This window comes from Cervus elaphus, chromosome 18, assembly GCF_910594005.1.
Source record: "Cervus elaphus chromosome 18, mCerEla1.1, whole genome shotgun sequence".
NCBI lineage: Eukaryota > Metazoa > Chordata > Mammalia > Artiodactyla > Cervidae > Cervus > Cervus elaphus.
Genome location: NC_057832.1, coordinates 33,353,439 through 33,373,164, shown reverse-complemented (window position 1 = coordinate 33,373,164; position 19,726 = coordinate 33,353,439). Strand labels below are relative to the sequence as shown.

The following is a 19,726-nucleotide window of genomic DNA, read 5'->3' as shown; positions in this document are numbered from 1 at the left end:
AAAGTTTAATGACGGAGGAAATTTTGAATCTCTTTTAGCATTGGCTAGATAAACAGCATCGGTCCCTTTCAGCTAACATGGTCATTTATTCCCTTCAGTTCCGCTATTTGGTTCCTCAGGCTCCAATCACCAAGTTTTGAGCACTGGGGTAAAGGTTTCACTGGCATCACTTATTACCATTAAAACACTTCCCTTCTGAACATTGGCTGCCAAAGTATGTGGTATCCTGTGGAGCAAGAGGGTGAGGACATAGGTTGCAGTGAGGCTGAACAGTTTGCACTTCCTAGCAGTGACACCAAACATCAATCTTTCCAAAAGACAACCAAGAACCTATGAAAATAAGAACTCTAAAAAGAACAAACGAGGCATTATCCAACCAAAAAAAAAAAAAAAACCACCGAAGCATTTTCCTAATAAGTTTCCCCAAGATGAAAATGCTCTGAAATGACTTAGGTCATCATGATGGATATTTAAAGAAACAAATAAAAAACAATCTCTACTTTATAAGGTAGATATTTATGAGGTTTAAATTATTTATGGCATAGTGTTTGAGAGTCATTTAATTGCCTCTCAATGTATGAGTATGTTTCATGCTTTACATGTGCATATCAGCTGGCCTTAGAAAGCTAATTCTGTCACAGTTAATCTGTTTTGCATGGTCTGTGGCATCAAACGTGACATCATTATAGGAAATCACATTATGCAACACCAGGGATTTTTGGTCATTGGACAAGGTTTCAGACAGGTTGATCACAAGGAAAGAGGAAACTACTAGGTGAAATGTGTTCATATCATTGTTTTGACCTACACAGATTTGTTTTATTACTGTTAATAGATTTGTGGCTGCTAAATTCACACTGCACTGCAAAGCTCAGGGATCAAAATGCAAGTTATTGTGGACTCCTGAGTGTTAGATTGTGCTGAGAAGTGTTCAGTGTATGCCTCACACCTGGATAATATTTTGCTTTGTGATTTTTTGTTGTTGTTATTTAGTCACTAAGTTGTGTCTGACTCCTTGTGACCTTCTGGACTGTAGCCCACCAGGCTCCTCTGCCCATGGGATTTCTCAGGCAAGAACACTGGAGTGAGTCACCATTTCCTTCTCCAGGTGATCTTCTGGACCCAGGGATAGAACCCGCCTCTCCTGCACTGGCAGGCAGATCCTTTATAGCTGAGTCACCACTGGCAGCCTATTTCATTGATCTTCATTGCTTGCAAAATAACTCTAAAAATAACAATTCTGGATACTGATGACATTATAAAACGTTTTCAACAACTCATTTTCAAAATTATATTGAAATATCGATACAGTGGTCCTCCTAGGAAAGAGTATTTTTTCAGTAAAAAATCTGGCACTCTGTCTTTGATGGGGTAACTTTAAGTTCAGTTCACAGAATAGCCACTCATATTTGGAATGGCAGAAGAGAGAGATAAGGGGATGCAGCAAATCCCTAACTTTCTTTGGATGTTATGAGTAAGTGGGGGTTACATAGCAACAGAACTATGGGGATAGCCTTTTGTGTGTTGACAGTTTCTTTGTTTTCCATTTGGGGATTTAAGAATTTTTAGAGAACTTTGTGTAGACTTAATTTTTTTTTTTTTTTTTTGTGGTGGTAGAGAAGACTTTATTTTTTTTTTTTTTGAAGGTTTTTTTTTTTTTTTTTTCCCAGTGGGTTTTGTCATACATTGATATGAATCAGCCATGGATTTACATGTATTTTTGATTTTTTTTTTTTTTTTAATGTTCGAGGCTTGTGAAAAATAATACTGAAGTACTGTATCACATTCATATTCTTCCAACCTAAGCATATCAAATTATATATATTCAAGTAAAAGTAAGGTAAGCTTAATTGTTAGCAGGTGAGATAACTGTAGTCATGACTTCTTGCAAATTGTTAAAGAAATTTATAAACAGCATCAGGGGCACAGGCTCCAAGTTTGATGTTCTAACTTGAGGACTAGAGGGAAAGTAGCACACAATTTAATAATATTTAAGATACCTTGAGGAATTAGAGGAAATTTTTCTTTAGTGTAAAAGCTATCTCATTATTTCAGTGTGCAGGTGGGTGTGCTCAGACTGACTCTTTGTAACACTATGGACTGTAGCCTGCTAGGCTCCTCTGTCCATGGGATTTTCCAGGCAAGAATACTGGAGTGGGTTGTTGTGCCGTCCTCCAGGGGATCTTCCTGACCCAGGGATCGAATCTGCATCTCATGTCTACTGCCTTGGCAGGGGGGATTCTTTACCCCTAGTGCCACCTGGGAAGCTCATTATTTTAGAGTTTGTGTCAAATAGTTTTTGAGTTTCTTCACATACTGTTCCTTATTGATATTTCCTAAAATATCAATTCTTTGAGGAAAACATCTCATAATTTTTTACTGACTTTCACAAATAATGCTGTTTTTCCATGTTGCCTTTGCCACTCTACTTTTCTCTTTATACTTTCTCTTATATATGGTTGTTCCTATTAGTAATAAAACCAACTTTTAGGCCTGTTTGCTACAGTGTTTTAGAAGACAATATCACAAGCTAATATAAAGTCATTTATTAAAAAAAAAATCATTTAGCAATTCTGGGTTTTTTTCCTGATTATGTACTAAGCAGTGCCTAAATATCAAAAGAGGGGTCAGAACGATATAAAAAGCACTGAGATCTAGTTCTGCTTTGAGACCTTCCCTGGCTGTCATCTCCCTTGCCTGGGTGGCCAAGATGATAGTAATCCCATTGAGAAAGAAGGATGACAGGGGACAGAAAATAAGACCATAACAGAAGCTCAGGGTACAATATGTGTAGAATTTCCTAAAAGGAATTCAGACCCAGAGTCAATGGAAACCTGTAGACTGAAGTATTTGGGAGCCGTCAACTTTTGGTTAAGTGATTATCGAAGTCATTTCACACCATGAAAAACAGTGAGAATGAGGAGCAAAAAAAACAAGAGTTGGTCCCAAACGAATCAGGGAGGAAGTCAGGGAATTACACCTGAATGAATAAAGAGAAAACTGGGAGCAAGGGGGGCGGGGGTGGTGGTTACTGAAGCCAAAGGAAAAGATTTTCAAGACAGAAGCAGTGTTTCAGAAAGCAACTGTTTCAAAAAGTTCAAATAAGATGACATCTAGAATGAGATCTTTAGTTTTGGCAAGAAAAAAAGGACCAATTATGATTTTGGAGAGAACTAAGTGATATTGACAATGAGTTTAAGAATGAATTCGAGGTAAATAAGTGAATAAATTACTCTTTTAAGACATTTGAGATAAAAACAAATTAAGGAAAGGAAGGTTAATGGTTCACGTTTTACAAAGTGGAATGTTTAGATATGACTGAAATTAGAGAGATGAAATCAGTATGAAGGAAAAAGAAAAATTGTAAAAGCATTGATTTCACTAGTGAAAATACATGTATTTCACAGATAAAATCAATAGTTATTTATTTGGTCATTGATTATTCAAATGAAACAGTTTTATTTGGTAAGCATAAGTTTAATCAAGAAAGTATATTAGTGATCTACTATGCAAAGTTAATAGTAGGTGCTGTGAAAAATACAAAATGGACAAATTAATCCCTCTAATTAAGAAGCTTATGGGACTTCCCACATAGTCCAGTGGCTAAGACTCGAGCTCCTAATTCACAGGACCCAGGTTTGATCCCTGGTCAGGGAACTAGATCCCACTTGCTACAACTAAGAGTTCACATGCCTCACTAAAGATCCTGCCTGCCACAACTAGACCCAGCATGGCCAAATAAATACATACTTTTTAAAAAGAAACTCATAAAATAAGGGAGGAAAATAACATAGTATTTGTGGTATTAGAGGCCTAGGAGTAATAAAGATTGTGTAATAATTGTAGCTGGAAAGACCAAGTATGATTGCTCAGAGAAAATGACATTTTTTGAAAAATGGAGAATATTTTGACAGGTCACAGAGATACAGGTGACCAGGAAAGTGTTCAGGGTGTTCAAGGTGCCCAGAAAATGGAGGATACATGGGAAAAAAAAATGAAGATATGCATTTCTTTTTTGTTTTAATGTACTGTTCATGTGTCACAAACTGTTCCTCTTCTGATTCTACTTCAGTCATTTAAAAATGTGAAAACTATTTTAGCTTGTTGGCTGTACGGAACAGATGGTGGGCTGGACTTTGGCCTGTGATGTCAGTTTGCTAACCTTCACTAGACTGTGAGTGATATAAGGGCAGTTTCTTACACATAGATAGCGCACAGTGATTATTTACTGACTGTACTGAGGCAATGAGGCCTTCGCCTAGGACAGCAGATATGTGTTAGGAAAGGAAAGAATCAGGTAACTTGATGGATTGATTGAAGCCAATTGTGAAATCTTAGTGAGGGTTGGGGAGAGGAAAAGGAAGTGATCAAAGGTATAATTGTCATATTACAAGATCAGAAACAGAAAAAGGAAGCATGGGCAGAAAATGATGAATTAATTTAACAAATAACATTTGAAGGTCATATAGCAATGGAGTCATGCTTAGAGACTTAAAGGGTAGAATATGAGGTTACTTCTATTAGAGTAATGGAAGCTATGTTCCTGCATAACCACTTCCATTTTTCAATGGTCAAAGAATATTCCATGAGACCTCTTCCTCCAGTAGTAGTGAGACTTATAGTTATTGATAGCCTCCTTTCAAAATCAGATATATATTCAGATTTCAGACATACATTTACTTTGCAGGTAAGAGATGAAAGGGCAAAGTAACTCAACAGAGTAGCAAAGAACATTCAGTTCTATGAGTTGTCAACAAGCAATAATAACATAGTGAGGAGCAACAGTTCCCAAACATGTAGAACAAAAATCTATCAGATGCATATAGGTTTCTCAAAGACCAGTGACCATGCTAATCTATCTGAAAATGAAACCAAAGGATAGACTGACCTGTTCCAACTGGGACATCTAATCCTGATTCACTCTGGCACCTTCCGATGGACACCATCACATTTCTTGCAAATTCAGTAATCTTGCAAGCTTCTTACTCATTTGCAATGAAGCAGTAAAAATTAGTTTCAGAACACAAAGGCAAAACAGTAAGACCTATAGAAAGCCCTTATTATTGGCAAAGAGATCCGGGTAGGTTTTTGTTGCCATTGACAAGGATAATCCCCATCCACTCATAAGGCTTAGAGAGGGAGAATAAAGACACTTTGCAGGCACTTTCTAACTGTGGTTTTAGTGCCATTTTTTTTTTCCTGGCTTTCCTGTCTTTTCCTGACAATCCCTGGTTGTTTTGCTTTCCCGTTCACTTCCTTAACATTGCTCTCCTTTCAAACTTTGGAGGTTAATGTGTTCTTGGATTCTGTGGCTTGTGGAGATAAATTATAGAAGTCATTATTCCAAACATAATACAGCACAAGTTCATTGTGTCTCACCACAGGCGAGCACGCTGCACAGAAGGAGTGTTGTAGGAGTGCTTGCCAATCATAGCTAAATCTATTGACATAAAGACAGTTCTCCCATGGTTTCTTCCTTTGGATTGTGCTACTTTAGGTCATTATGAATGCCAAATGGATGTCATTAAATCCTCTGGGTGATTTCTTGATTTTTATTCTATGCAAAGCATGTGGATTCCTTTTTAATCTGGGTATATGGTAAATCCCATGATGAAATGACTAACAGTCCCAAAACCTAAAGCCATGATGCTACTGTTTCTGCTGCTAGTCAACATCCACATGCACTAGAATTTGGTTTCATTCAGTAGATAAGTGGCCTTTGTGAGACATAATAACTGTCAGCTTCATAATTCTTTTAAAATGTAATACTGATAACTTTGATTTCAAAGGATTTTTATCTAATTCTGCCAACTTTTGGAGAGAAGGATAATTTTTCTGTATGAGTGTGTATGCGTGTGTTAGTTGCTCAGTTGTGTCCAACTCTTGCAACCCCATGGACTGTAGCCCACCAGTCCTCCTCTGCCCTCCTCTGTCCATGGGCTTCTCCAGGCAAGAATACTGGAGTAAATTGCCATGCCCTCCCCCAGGGGATCTTCCCAACCCAGGGATCGAACCCAGGTCTCCCACATGGCAGGCAGTTTCTTCCCCAGCTGAGCCACAAGGGGAGTCCTCACTTTTCTATAAACACAGCTAATTTTCAACAGTTGAAAGGTATGGGAATCTCCTTTAACCCCAAATCTCTCTTTGCTCATCTGTTATATTCTTAGAGATACCAGTTTTCAAGCCGTTTAGTACTTTAGTACAATAATACTTTTTTCCTATGAGTGGGGAAGAGCTCCTTCCAAGTATCACCAGAGATGGAATGAGGATCTTCTAGCAGATCACTTGGCCCATGGCCTAGAGCTATTAGCCCATGGCCTAATATCAACAGAAAGAATATTTAGACTTGGCAAATCTCAGCGCACAAAATGACTAGGAGCAGAGGGATGTACATGGAGAATGATGAAGCTTACAGAAGCTTTCTTTTTTTTAGCACAAACAGATTTATTTACTAACCAAAGAGATGACCCTAATTACACCAGCACTTTGAAATAGTTTAATTGTTTGTGATAAAGATAACTGAATTCAATAATGAAAAAAAAAAGAGGTATGGAGATTTGTTCATTGAACTGAGCTTGTTCATCCTTGCAACTAATTTCTGTGCAAAATGATGATGGAATTTTTACTCTACTTTTTCATAGACCCAAGTACAGGTAACATTGTCCATGATGCATACCACCACTAATTTCCCGTCTTCCAGTTTTCTTGTTATTGTGCTCTCCTTTCCATCCCATTCCTGATGTTGAACCAATGCGCCATCTGTAAAGTTGTAGATAGTGTGAGTCTTTCTGACATCAGCTGTGGTCTCTTCAAACTTCTCTCCCAGTTTACAGGAAAACTGTATTGTTTTCAAAGTGCTCTCAGTTTTTATGTTGAGGAAGTGTGTGCATGACAGGAGATGGCAAGAGTGAACATTGACATTTTAGGAATCAGTGAACTAAAATGAACTGGAGTGGGTGAATTTAACTCAGATGACCATAATATCTACTACTGTGGGCAAGAATTTCTTAGAAGAAATGGAGTAGCCCTAATAATCAACAAAAGAGTCTGGAATACAGTTCTTAGGTGCAGTCTCTAAAAGGACAGAATGATCTCTGTTTGTTTCCAAGGCAAACCATTCAACAACACAGTAATCCAAGTCTATGCCTCAACAACAGAGTAATCCAAGCCTATGCATCAGCTGAAGAAACTGAAGTTGAATGGTTCTCTAAAGACCTACAAGACCTTCGAGAACTAACACCTAAAAAAGATGTCCTTATCATTATAGGGGACTGAAATGCAACAGTAGGAAGTTAAGAGATACATGGAGTAACATGCAAATTTGGCCTTGGAGTACAAAATTAAGCAGGTCAAAGGCAAACAGAGTTTTGCCAAGAGAACACACTGGTCATAGCAAACACCCTTTCCCAACAACACAGAGAAGACTCTACACATGGACGTCACCAGATGGTCGATACCGAAATCAGATTGATTATATTGTTTGTAGCCAAAGATGGAAAAGCTCTATACAGTCAGCAAAAACAAGACTGGAGGCTGACTGTGACTCAGATCATGAACTCCTTATTGCCAAATTCAGTCTTAAATTGAAGAAAGTAGGGAAAACCACTAGACCATTCAGCTATGATTTGAATCAAATCCTTTACAATTATTCAGTGGAAGTGACAAATAGATTCAAGGATCAGATCTGATAGACAGGGTGCCTGGAGAACTATGGATGGAGCTTTGTGACATTGCACAGGAGTCTGTGATCAAGACCATCCCCAAGAAAAAGAAATGAGAAAAGGCAAAATGGCTGTCTAAGGAGGCCTTACAAATCACTGAGAAAAGAAGAGAAGTAAAAGGCAAAAGAGAAAAGGAAAGATATATCCATTTGAATGCAGAGTTCCAAAGAATAGCAAGGAGAGATAAGAAGCCTTCCTCAGTGATCAATGCAAAGAAATAGAGGAAAACAACAGAATGGGAAAAACTAGAGATCTCTTCAAGAAAATTAGAGATACCAAGGGAATAATTCATGCAAAGATGGGCACGATAAAGGACAGAAAATGTATAGACCTAACAGAAGAAGATGATATTAGGAAGAGATGTCAAGAATACACAGAAAACTATACAAAACAGATCTTCGTGACCCAAATAACCACAAGGGTATGATCACTCACCTAGAGCCAGATATCCTGGAATGTGAAGTCAAGTGGGCCTGAGGAAGCATCACTAAGAACAAAGCTAGTGGAGGTGATGAAATTCCAGTTAACTATCGCGAATCCTAAAAGATGATGCTGTGAAAGTGCTGCACTCAATATGTCAGCAGATTTGGAAAACACAACAGTGGCCACAGGACTGGAAAAGGTGAGTTTTCATTCCAATCCCAGAGAAAGGCAATCCCAAAGAATGTTCAAACTACCACACAATTGCACTCATCTCACATGCTAGCAAAATAATGCTCAAAATTCTCCTAGCCAGGCTTCAGCAATACGTGAAGTGTGAACGTCTAGATGTTCAAGTTGGTTTTAGAAAAGGCAGAGGAACCAGAGATCAAATTGCCAACATCTGTTGGATCATCAAAAAAGCAAGAGAGTTTCCAGAAAAACATCTGCTTCTTCTTTATTGACTATGCCAAAGCTTTTATCTGTGTGGATCACAATAAACTGTGGAAAATTTTGAAAGAAATGGGAATACCAGATCACCTTACCTGCTTCCTGAGAAATCTGTATGCAAGTCAAGAAGCAAAAGTTAGGACTTCACATGAAACAACAGACTGGTTCCAAATCGGAAAAGGACTACATCAAGGCTGTGTATTGTCACCCTGCTTATTTAACTTATATGCAGAATACATCATATGAAATGCCGAGCTGGATGAAGCACAAGCTGGAATCAAAGATTGCTCGGAGAAATATCAATAACCTCAGATACACAGATGACACCACCCTTATGGCAGAAAGCGAAGAAGAACTAAAGAGCCTCTTGATGAAAGTGAAAGAAGAAAAGTCAACTTAAAACTCAACATTCGGAAAACTAAGATCATGGCATCTTGTCCCATCACTTCATGGCAAATAGATGGGGAAACAATGGAAACAGTGACAGACTTTATTTTCTTGGGCTCCAAAATCACTGCAAATAGTGACTGCAGCCATGAAATTAAAAGATGCTTGCTCCTTGGAAGAAGAGCTATGACCAACCTAGACAGCATATTAAAAAGCAGAGACATTACTTTGTCCACAAAGGTCTGTTTAGTCAAGGCTGTGGTTTTTCCATTAGTCATGTATGGAAATGTGAGAGTTGGACTATATAGTCATGTGAGAGTTGGACTATAAAGTAAGTTTGAGCCCTGAAGAATTGATGCTTTTGAACTGTGGTGTTGGAGAAGACTCTTGAGAGTCTCTTGGACTGCAGGGAGATCCAGCCAGTCCATCCTAAAGGAAATCAGTCCTAAGTATTCATTGGAAGGATTGATACTGAAGCTGAAACTCCAATACTTTGGCCACCTGATGCGAAGAACTGACTCATTGGAAAAGACCCTGGTGCTGGGAGAGATTGAAGGCAGGAGGAGAAGGAGATGGTTGGATGGCATCACCGACTCGATGGACATGAGTTTGAGCAAGGTCCAAGTGTTGGTTGTGAACAGGGAAGCCTGGCATGCTGCAGTCCATGGGATTACAAAGAGTTGAACACGACTGAGCAACTGAACTGAATATCACTCTCTATTCGTTGAATGAATTTGCAGTATTATCAATTTTTTGATCAAGTTGATTTGCTACTATGGGAAGTGAATGAAAGTGTGATGGTAAAATTGATGACATCACCATCAGTTCCTTGAGTAAAGAATAGAAAAATAAATGAGGATCTATTCATTGTTATTCATCAGCTTACATTTCCCATTTAGACTTCAGTTTGATAGTTTGAGTCTGTTAGTATTATCTTGATTACTTAGTTAACTTAATTTTTTGAAATCACTTATCAATCATGTTTATCTGTTGGGAAGAGATAGGACAAATTTTGAAAGGTTCACTTATACTCAGTATTTTCAGATTCAAAGTGACAGTTGTTATCATTCAAAAACTGATAAGTTCAGTGCTTTATAGTGTTAGATTTTCTGTAAAAAGCAATAGGCAGTTGTGCTAATTCTAGATGCCTAGCACCATCATTCAATCATGTGTTTTGAGCTCTGTTTGTCCTTTACTTCCTGGACATCAGCAAATATGTGTCAATTGGGACCCACAGAATACTTGGCCCCACTCACCTCCATTTCTGAAGGAGAAAGAAAAGTCCAAGATGGGGGTGAATGCCCCAGATAAATCACTGTTGAGAGAGAGAAAATTTTAAAAAGCTTTCTTTTCCTCCAATGTAAATTTTTCCCTTCTTCTTTTCAATTTCATTTTTATTAGTTATAAAATAAAGAATTTGAACTAAGTAACTTTATAAGGCCCCTTGTAGTTCAGTTCTCATGTTCCATGTTTGGCTATGCTAAATGTTCCATAAAGTGTTACTAACATGACTTTCTTGGTGCTAAACATCACTAACATATTACAAATAGGCCTCACATTTTTTCCTTTATAACTTGAAGGTTTTTCACATTATGAGTGAAGGCAACATCATCACCCCCAGGGTGCCCCAAAACTTCCTGGCCTGTCACTGCTAAAGATTAAATAGTTATCATACAGCTGTGACCATTCCTTGTAGACCTGTGTTTATGGCTCAGATTAACATAGAAAATTATTTCTGTCCACTTTATAGGTGACAAGATATCAGATAGGCAACTTATTTAGATATACTTTAGATGTGTAATGCATATAGAATCTGTTAGCCTCTGGATTACAAGTTTACTCTGTTTGCAAATTTCTCATCATTCTGATAAGTTTCTTCAAAGTAATTTCTGTTCTTACATATACTAAAAGTATCTTTTAATAAAACTCTCAAGTATATAAATTGGGTTTTATCAAAATTAAAACACAATGTTCTTCATAAGACACTTCATAAGGAGAAAATGTTTGTGTACAGTATATATAAAGAATCTCAAAACTCAATAATAAAAAAGCAACCCAATTAAATTCAAGGCACTAATATTGAATAGACCAAAAAGACATGTCAATGGCAAAAATGCACATGGAGAAGTAACTATTGTCATTTGCCACTGCAGCAGTGTAGATTAAAATTTCAATGTGATAATGATATACACTTATTAGAATATTATCAAATATAAATAAAAATAAAATTAATAGTGTCAGGTGCCGTAAAAAATGTGGAGGACCTTTAACTCTCATTTACTGCTGTGATAATACAAAAAGGCATGGTCACTTTGGAAAATGATTTGTTTTTTTGACAACCTAATGTAAACATTCCATACAGTTCAGTAATCTCACTCTTCAGTATGTATCAAAGTAAAATGAAAATATGTCCACCTAAAAAATGTGCTAGAAAATTTATAGATGCTTCATTTGTAATTTCCAAGTACTAGAAACACTTGAAATTTTCAACTACTAAGTGGGTCAAAACAAAACAAAAACTCTGGCATGTCATTCAAATGGAATGCTACTCAGCAAGAAGTGGGAACAAACTACTGAAAAACACAGCAAAATGGAGGAGTCTGTGATACATTATGCTAAGTGCAAGAAACCAAACTCAAAGGCCTAATACACAATAATTCACTTATATGACATCCTTAAAAAAGCAAAACAAGAGAAAAAAAGGGCTTTCCTGGTGACTCAGTGGTAAGGTATCCTCCTGCCAATACAGGTGTCACAGGTTCAATCCCTGTGTTGGAAAGATTCCCTGGAGGAGGAAATGGCAACTCACTCCAGTGTTCTTGCCTGAAGAATCCCATGGACAGAGGAGCCTGGCAGGCTACAGCCAACGGGGTTGCAAAAGAGTTCAACCTGACTTAGCTAAACACCAACAACACGTGTAAGACACCATATCAGTGGATGCTAGAGACAGAGTGTAAGATCAAGGGGAACTGATCACTGTATTAATGGTCCATTGCTTTGTAATATATCCATGGCTTCTCTTGCAACTTCTGTGCGTCAGAAATCAGCAGGCAGCTTAGATGAATACTTCTGGTCCCCAGTCTTTCATGAGGTTGCAATTAAGCAGTAAGCTAGTTCCTGGCTGCAGTGTTATCTGAAGACTCAAATTGGAGAGGATCTGCTTCTAAAGTCACATACATGGTGTTTGGCAAGATTCAATTTCTTGTGGAATTTGGGTTGAGGAGCTTAGTTCCTTGCTAGCTGGTTAACCTGAGGCCTTTCCTAGTTCCCTGTCGTATGTACTTCTCCAAAAGGCAGCTTGCAACATGGCAGCCAACTTTCCTCAGACAGAGCGTGTGAATATGTAAGAGCACCCAAAATGTCAGCCTCAGTCTTTTTATCACCTGATATAAGAAATGACATCCGGTCGCCTTTGCCAAAAGTATATTTAGCAGAAAAGCATTAGTCACTCAGTTGTGTCTGAACTTTTGGACCCCTCAGTTGTGTCAAACTCTCTGAGACCCCATGAACCCACCAGGGTCCTCTGTCCATGGAATTTGCCAGACAAGAATACTAGAGTGGGTAGCCATTCCATTCTCCAGGGGATCTTCCTGACCCAGGGATCAAATCTGGGTCTTCTGCATTGCAGGCAAATTCTTTACCACTGAGCCACCAGGAAAGCCCTACATTTACTGAAAGGAAGTCAGATCCAACCACCTTCAAGGGAAGAATTTATACAGGGAGTTCAATACCAGTAGACAGGAATCATTGGGGACCGCCTTAGAGACTGCCTCCCATAGGAAGCCCTCTGGATCCCATGGATTCTTATTTCATACCCAAAACACATTAAACTCTCCCAAGTTCCCTGGGAATCTTATCCTCTGAATCTGGGAGCCATGTTATAGTTAGCCTGCCAGACACAAAATAGAAGAGAGAACTTTGGGGTGATCATAACTATTCCATATCTTTCGGGAAAATAAAAACTGTTCCGTATCTTGATATTGACAGTGATTGCACAGTTGTATTTGTTTGGTAAAAATTTATAGAACTCAATATCAAAAAGGATATATTTCATTGTAAGTAAGTTGGACTTTAATAAAAAAGAAACAAGATAGCAAACTCAAGAATATAACATACATACACACATATATTACATTAAATTTGGCCAAATTGAATGAATAGTTAATGTATAAATAAAATATATGTAAAGAAATCTATATTTTGGCAATGGAAAGTATTAATAGCATTATTATTTCTAATATTGAAAAACTATAATAATATACCATAAGTTTTATCATCAGTAATTTTCTTATAGAAAAATAAAATTATTATTGATGACAACTTATATGAATTTTTACTGAAAATTTATTGTGATCATATCAGTTTTCTCTTTAACATTTGTTTTTCTTCCTTAGAGAAGACAACTCATCAATTCAAATATTAGGGAAGATGAACATATTTGTAAATGTACTGTTAAATGTATCTTATTTACCAAAGTACTATTGGAACAATTTTCTAAAAATGTATTTTTAAAGCCACCTTTGAAAATAATTTACTTCCTGTATTTCTTGTTTTCCCCAATTCTGAAAAGTAACAGAGGTGAGGCAGTGGGATCCAGTTACTGTAACCTGTTTATACAGCTGTACTTCATTGAATGAAGGCTTGTGTTACACACAGTTTTTGATAGGAAGTCAATGCTTTTAAAACAACTATAGAGACAGGTCTTTAACCTCCACCCTGGTGGATTCTTTGTTCCACCATTTAGCTTCTGTGGAGGTTATAAGAAGGTAGTTCCAATATATATTATTGCCATCTAATCACATCATCTACTTAGCTCATCCTCTTATGAACTTGAAGCATGGATATATTATGATGAATTTTTTACACAAATTCTGAAAGGTCCAATGAAATAGTTTTGATTCATAGTGAAGTTTCTTTGTGATACATTCTGAAATGTTCAATAATGAGTATGTTCTAAAGAGAAAATGGTGTTTAGATGACTTCAAATGTTGAATCTGTAAGAAGCTTTAAAAGATTTAGTATGTTCATTAGATTTATTATCTCTTAATAATATTCCATACAACATCTGAAGATTTTGAGTGTCATGGAATTCTTTGTACCTCTCTTATTCATAGTTATGTAGGCTAATCAATAAGCCACAGATTTAGGTTCTAGGTTATTTCAGGGATTATGCCTGGGAAGTTTGAGGTCATTATGGTGAAGTATTTCTTATTTGTGTAAGAACAGTTTCCTTCATTACTTGTGTGTAGAAACACAGGGTCATTATTAGGAATGATTAAAAAAGTATGGACCAATTAGAATCTAAGTTAGATATAAACTGATGTCTTGTGAAAATACTTGCCTCACTTGAAAATATATGACTTGAATAGAAATGACTTCTGATAAGCCTATCTATTCAGAGTCCTGTTCATAATTTCATTCTCACAGAATTAAATCTTTCTTATATTTCATTTGTTTACCAAAACTCTTTTTGCACATTTTGTTTGGTAACTCCCTATATAGATTGTGGTTTCCCTGATAGCTCAGTTGGTAAAGAATCCGCCTGCAATGCAGGAGACCCCAGTTCAATCCCTGGGTTGGGAAGATCCCCTGGAGAAGGGAAAGGGTACCCACTCCAGTATTCTGGCCTGGAGAATTCCATGGACTGTATAGTCTGTGGGGTCTCAAAGAGACAACTGAGCCACTTTCACTTTGTATAGATTGCTCACAGAGCTTTCATTTCCTAAATGAAAGCTTTTTCTTGGCTAAGAAAAGTCCACCAAGATTGACTCTATTTATGCCTATCTCTCTGTGTATCCATGTGTTTCACTAAAACTCTAACAAATTATTCTGCCATGTGCCATGTATTTTAACGTGTGTGTGTGTCCATGCTAAGTCTTATCCAACTCTTTGTGACCCTGTGGACCATAGCCCACCAGGGTCCTCTGTCCGTGGGATTCTCCAGGCAAGAATACTCGAGTGGGTTCCCATGCCACCCCCCAGGGGATATTCCCAACCTAGGAATCTAACCCTAGGTCTGTAGAGGTTATAAGAAGTTGAAGAGGTTATAAGAAGAAAACATATTATTACGCATCTCTATGTCTCCTGCATTAGCAGATGGGTTCTTTATAACCCTGACTATATGGCAATTGCAAAGACCAATAACTCAGTATTTTCACTGTTAGGTTCACTGTTCAGTTCCCATGTATCCAAACCTTTTTTTTTTTTTTTTTTAAATTTTCAATGTATACTGACAGGGGTGACTGTCATATCATATGGTTAATTCTATCTTCTATATTTGTAGCAAAGGACAAAATTTACTTAGCTAAGAACATACGTTCTTCTAATAATATAGACTATATGGAATTTTGATATGTAATTTTGGTAGAAAATGAAATAATGAGGGCAGAATGAAAAATATGGGCTTGTTTTTTAAATTCCACACAATTAGATGGTCATTAGAGAAGTATATTGCTACAGAAAAGACAAACAACTATCTTTTGGATTTATATAAATTTCAAGACAGTATGAAGGCAATTTGAATAATGCTTAATGCATTGGTGAGATATGGGAAGAAATATATGTAACTATTAGTTATTAATATATATACTATAAATAAAACTGAAACATTAAATCTTAGGGCCAAATATTATTTTCCATTGTATCTTATTCCAGTATTTTGAAATTTATTAAAAAGCCATTGGAGAGAATATGGTATAATATTTCATTTTTAAATTTATACACTATTTCTCCCATCAGAGTATTCTTCTTTAATTAGAAATATGTTACCACATGCTGAAAAATCATCACAGTGCAGTGACTGTTTTGTTCAAACATTACAAGTTAGCTTTTATGATCTGTTATATTGTAATATGTTAGCAAAGTGTAAATTTTGGAAGCCATTTCAGTTTGCTGGAGGCATTTAATTATATCGTATACACTATACATATTTATTGTCTATGTTTCAGTTTTATTTATAATTTATTTCCTCTCTGCTTCCAAAAGTGATTCAAGGCAGCTTATTTTAATTATAATTATATTGACCTGCTTTTTCCAGAGATGTTCCAGATTTTTCTTTCTCATTCAGCAGAGCAGCATACACAACTGAAAATGGAAGTTGCCTTGTTCTTATTCTCATGGCTCATTTCAAATTATGTGTTTTGCAGAGGTTAACATTATGTGGGCTGGTCACCAAACGCACCACAGTTCTGAAGGCTATAACTTATCCACAGCACTGAGACAATCCGTCCTCCAAATTTACACTTCCTGGGTAAGTTTACAAAACTGAATTCATGTGATAATATAATTTCATTCAGTCACAGCTGTTCCTATTTCTTCTTCTGAGTAAACGAATGGAAAGTGTTTTGCTAAAATACTTCTTTCTCCTCCATAAGGCCAGAGACTGAAGTGTTTCCTTCTCCTCTGTGAAGCCAGACACATAAGAAACAAGTGGTGTTGTCCAAAGGTACTCTTTTATTTGACAGCCCAAAACTCACTCCGAGGTGTATGGGAAGGTGAGAAAGTGTCTGGCTAATCCTTATTTACTGACAGCTGAAGCTGGAGAAGCTCTATGCAGTCAGCAAAAACAAGACTTGGAGCTGATTATGGCTCAGATTATGGCAAAATTCAGAATTAAATTGAAGAAAGTAGGGAAAACCACTAGGCCATTCAGGTATGACCTAAATCAAATCCCTCTTGATTATACAGTAGAGGTGATGAATAGATTCAAGGGTTTAGATCTGGTAGACAGAATGCCTGAAAAACTATGGAAGAGGTTCATAATGTTGTACATGAGTCAGTGACCAAAACCATTCCATAGAAAAAGAAATGCAAGAAAACAAAATGGTTGTTTGAGGAGGCTTTACATATAGCTGAGGAAAGAAGAGAAGCAAAAGTAAGGGAGAAAAGGAAAGATATACCCAACTGAATGCAGAGTTACAGAGAACATCAAGGGGAGATAAGAAGGCCTTTTTAACTGAACAATGCAAAGAAATAGAGGAAAACAGTAGAATGGGAAAGACTAGAGATTTCAACAAGAAAAATGGAGATATCAAGGGGACATTTCATGCAAGGATGGGCACAATAAGGGACAGAAATGGTAAAGAACTAACAGAAGCAGAAGAGATTAAGAATAGGTGGCAAGAATACACAGAAGAAATATACCAAAAAGGTCTTAATGACCAGGATAACTGTGATGGTGTGGTCACTTATCTAGAGCCAGACACCCTGGAGTGTGAAGTCAAGTGGACTTTAGAAAGCATCATTATGAACAAAGTTAGTGGAGGTGATGGAATTCCAGCTGAGCTATTTCAAATCCTCAAGGATGATGCTGTGAGAGTGCTGCCCTCAATATGCCAGCAAATTTGGAAAACTCAGCAGTGGCCACAGGACTGGAATAGGTCAGTTTTCATTCCCATCCCAAAGAAGGGAAATGCCAAAGAATGTTCAAACTATGGTACAATTGTGCTCATTTCACACGCTAGTGAAGTTATGCTCAAATTCCTTCAAGCTAGGCTTTCAGCTGTATGTGAACCAAGAACTTCCAGATGTTCAAGCTCAGTTTAGAAAAGGCAGAGGAGCCAGAGATCAAATTGCCAACATTCACTGAATCATAGAGAAAGCAAGGGAATTCCAGAAAAAACATCTGCTTCTCCTTCACTGATTATGTGAAAGCCTTTGATTGTGTGAATCACAACAATTAGTGGGAACTTCTTAAGGAGATGGGAATACCAGACCACTCTACCTGTCCCCTGAGAAACCTGTATGCAGGTCAAGAAGTAACAGTTAGACTCTTGCATGAAACACCTGACTGGTTTAAAATTTGGAAAGGATTATGACAAGGTTGTATATTGTCTTCCTGTTTTTTTAACTTGTATGCAGAGTACATCTGGCAAAATGCTGGGCTGGATGAATTGCAAGCTGGAATCAAGATTGCTAGGAGAAATATCAACAACCTCAGATACACAGATGATACCACTCTAATGGCAGAAAATGAAGAGGAACTAAAGAGCCTCTTGATGAGAGTAAAGGACAAGAGTGAAAAAGCTGGCTTAAAACTCAACATTCAAAAAACTAAGATCATAGCATCCTGTCCCATCACTTCACGAGAAATAGATGGGGCAAAAGTGGAAGTAATGAGAGATTTTCTTTTCTTGGGCTCCAGAATCACTGTGGACAATGACTGCAGCCATGAAATTAAAAGATGCTTGCTCTTTGTAAGGAAGGCTATGACAAACCTAGCCAGCATATTAAAAAGAAAGACATCACTTTACCAACAAAGTCCATATACTCAAAGCTATGGTTTTTCCAGCATGTATGGATGTGAGAGTTGGATCATAAAGAAGGCTGAGCACCATAGAACTGATTCTTTTGAACTGTGATGCTGGAGAAGACTCTTGAGTGTCCCTTAGACTGCAAGAAGATCAAATCAGTTAATCCTAAAGGAAATCAATATTGGAAGGACTGATGCTGAAGCTGAAACTCCCAATATTTTGGCCACCTGATGTGAATAGCCAGCTCATTGGAAAAGACTCTGATGCTGGGAAAGATTGAGAGCAGGAGAAGAAGGGGGCAACAGAGGATGAGAAGACTGAATGGAATCACCGACTCAATGGACATGAGTTTGAGCAAGCTCCAGGAGTTGGTGATGGATAAGGAAGCTTGGTGTGCTGCAGTCCATGGGGTCACAGGGAGTCTTACGTGATTTAGCAACTGAACAAGAAGAACAAGGAGCATGATATATTGACAGTGTATCTCGATTCAAACATATGAAAAGATTTCATTAGAAACTTTTAAAAACAGTTGTTTAAAAAATCAATTCCTAATTCTGCATGCTGAAGTAAAATCCAACTAAATCTTTTGCTTTTTATTTGCATATTAGAGCAGTTAGTATAATGCTCAACAGAAAGTATGGCTCCAAAATATTTTAAAACAAGGAAATGACAAAACTAATGTATGTCAGAAATTGCTTCTAGTTCTAAGGTTCTTTTGAGTCACTGGACAAACCTGATCTACCTGCTGTCAGACATCATCTGTAATTCTCTCTTTAACTCTTGCGTTAATAGCTGTCTAAAATACTGCTACTAAAATGCACCTTGAGCTAGAATGTCAAAATTATCAGCGTACAAAGATATTCGTCAATAGCTTTTACTAACTATAAATTATAATTATCTAATATTTGAATAGTTCTCAATAGCTTGCATGATAGATACCATTTATTGAATATTTTCTATGTGCCAGGCAATCCTCTAAGACCTCTTTATATATTAATTTGTTTGTTCTTTCTGGCACAGGTGCTATTAAACTCTCATTTCAAAATTATAGCTTACTCCACAGTTCAGTCACAAAACTGGTAAAGAGTGGAGTAGAATTTGGACTCATTCACCCTGGCTGCAACGATCTTAACCTCTACACTGAATCCTCTTCTGTGTGCCTGTGTATTGCCTTTCACTTTTGTCATCTCCTTTGATCCTCGCAAATAAGCCCCATGCTATACTAGATCAAGTATTAACTATTATGAAGACCTTTAGATCAATGAGGTTAATTACACAGCTAGTAGGTGACAAAGCCCCATATTTGTAATCAGATGCCTCACACAGTCCGTAGAAAGATACACTGGCATATGTTCTGACTCAGACAGATGCATAGGCCATACAAATGGATAAGCCAATGATGGCACTAATACGTGTGCTGAAATGGATATTCAAAGAAATCAACCCCCTCCTCCCCACACCAGTGCACCTATGTTATAGCCTATAATTTCTTAAGCC

General features: G+C 37.3%; 1 protein-coding gene across 3 annotated transcripts in view; it reads left to right on the top strand.

Moving 5' to 3' along the window:
- Positions 1-19,726, top strand: part of AGMO (alkylglycerol monooxygenase) — a 373,576-nt gene that overhangs the window by 113,713 nt on the left and 240,137 nt on the right. For all 3 annotated transcript variants that reach the window (XM_043872923.1, XM_043872920.1, XM_043872921.1), the window contains exon 4: positions 16,124-16,227. In XM_043872923.1, the coding sequence (XP_043728858.1) occupies positions 16,124-16,227 (104 nt within the window). The remainder of the gene's footprint in view (positions 1-16,123; positions 16,228-19,726) is intronic.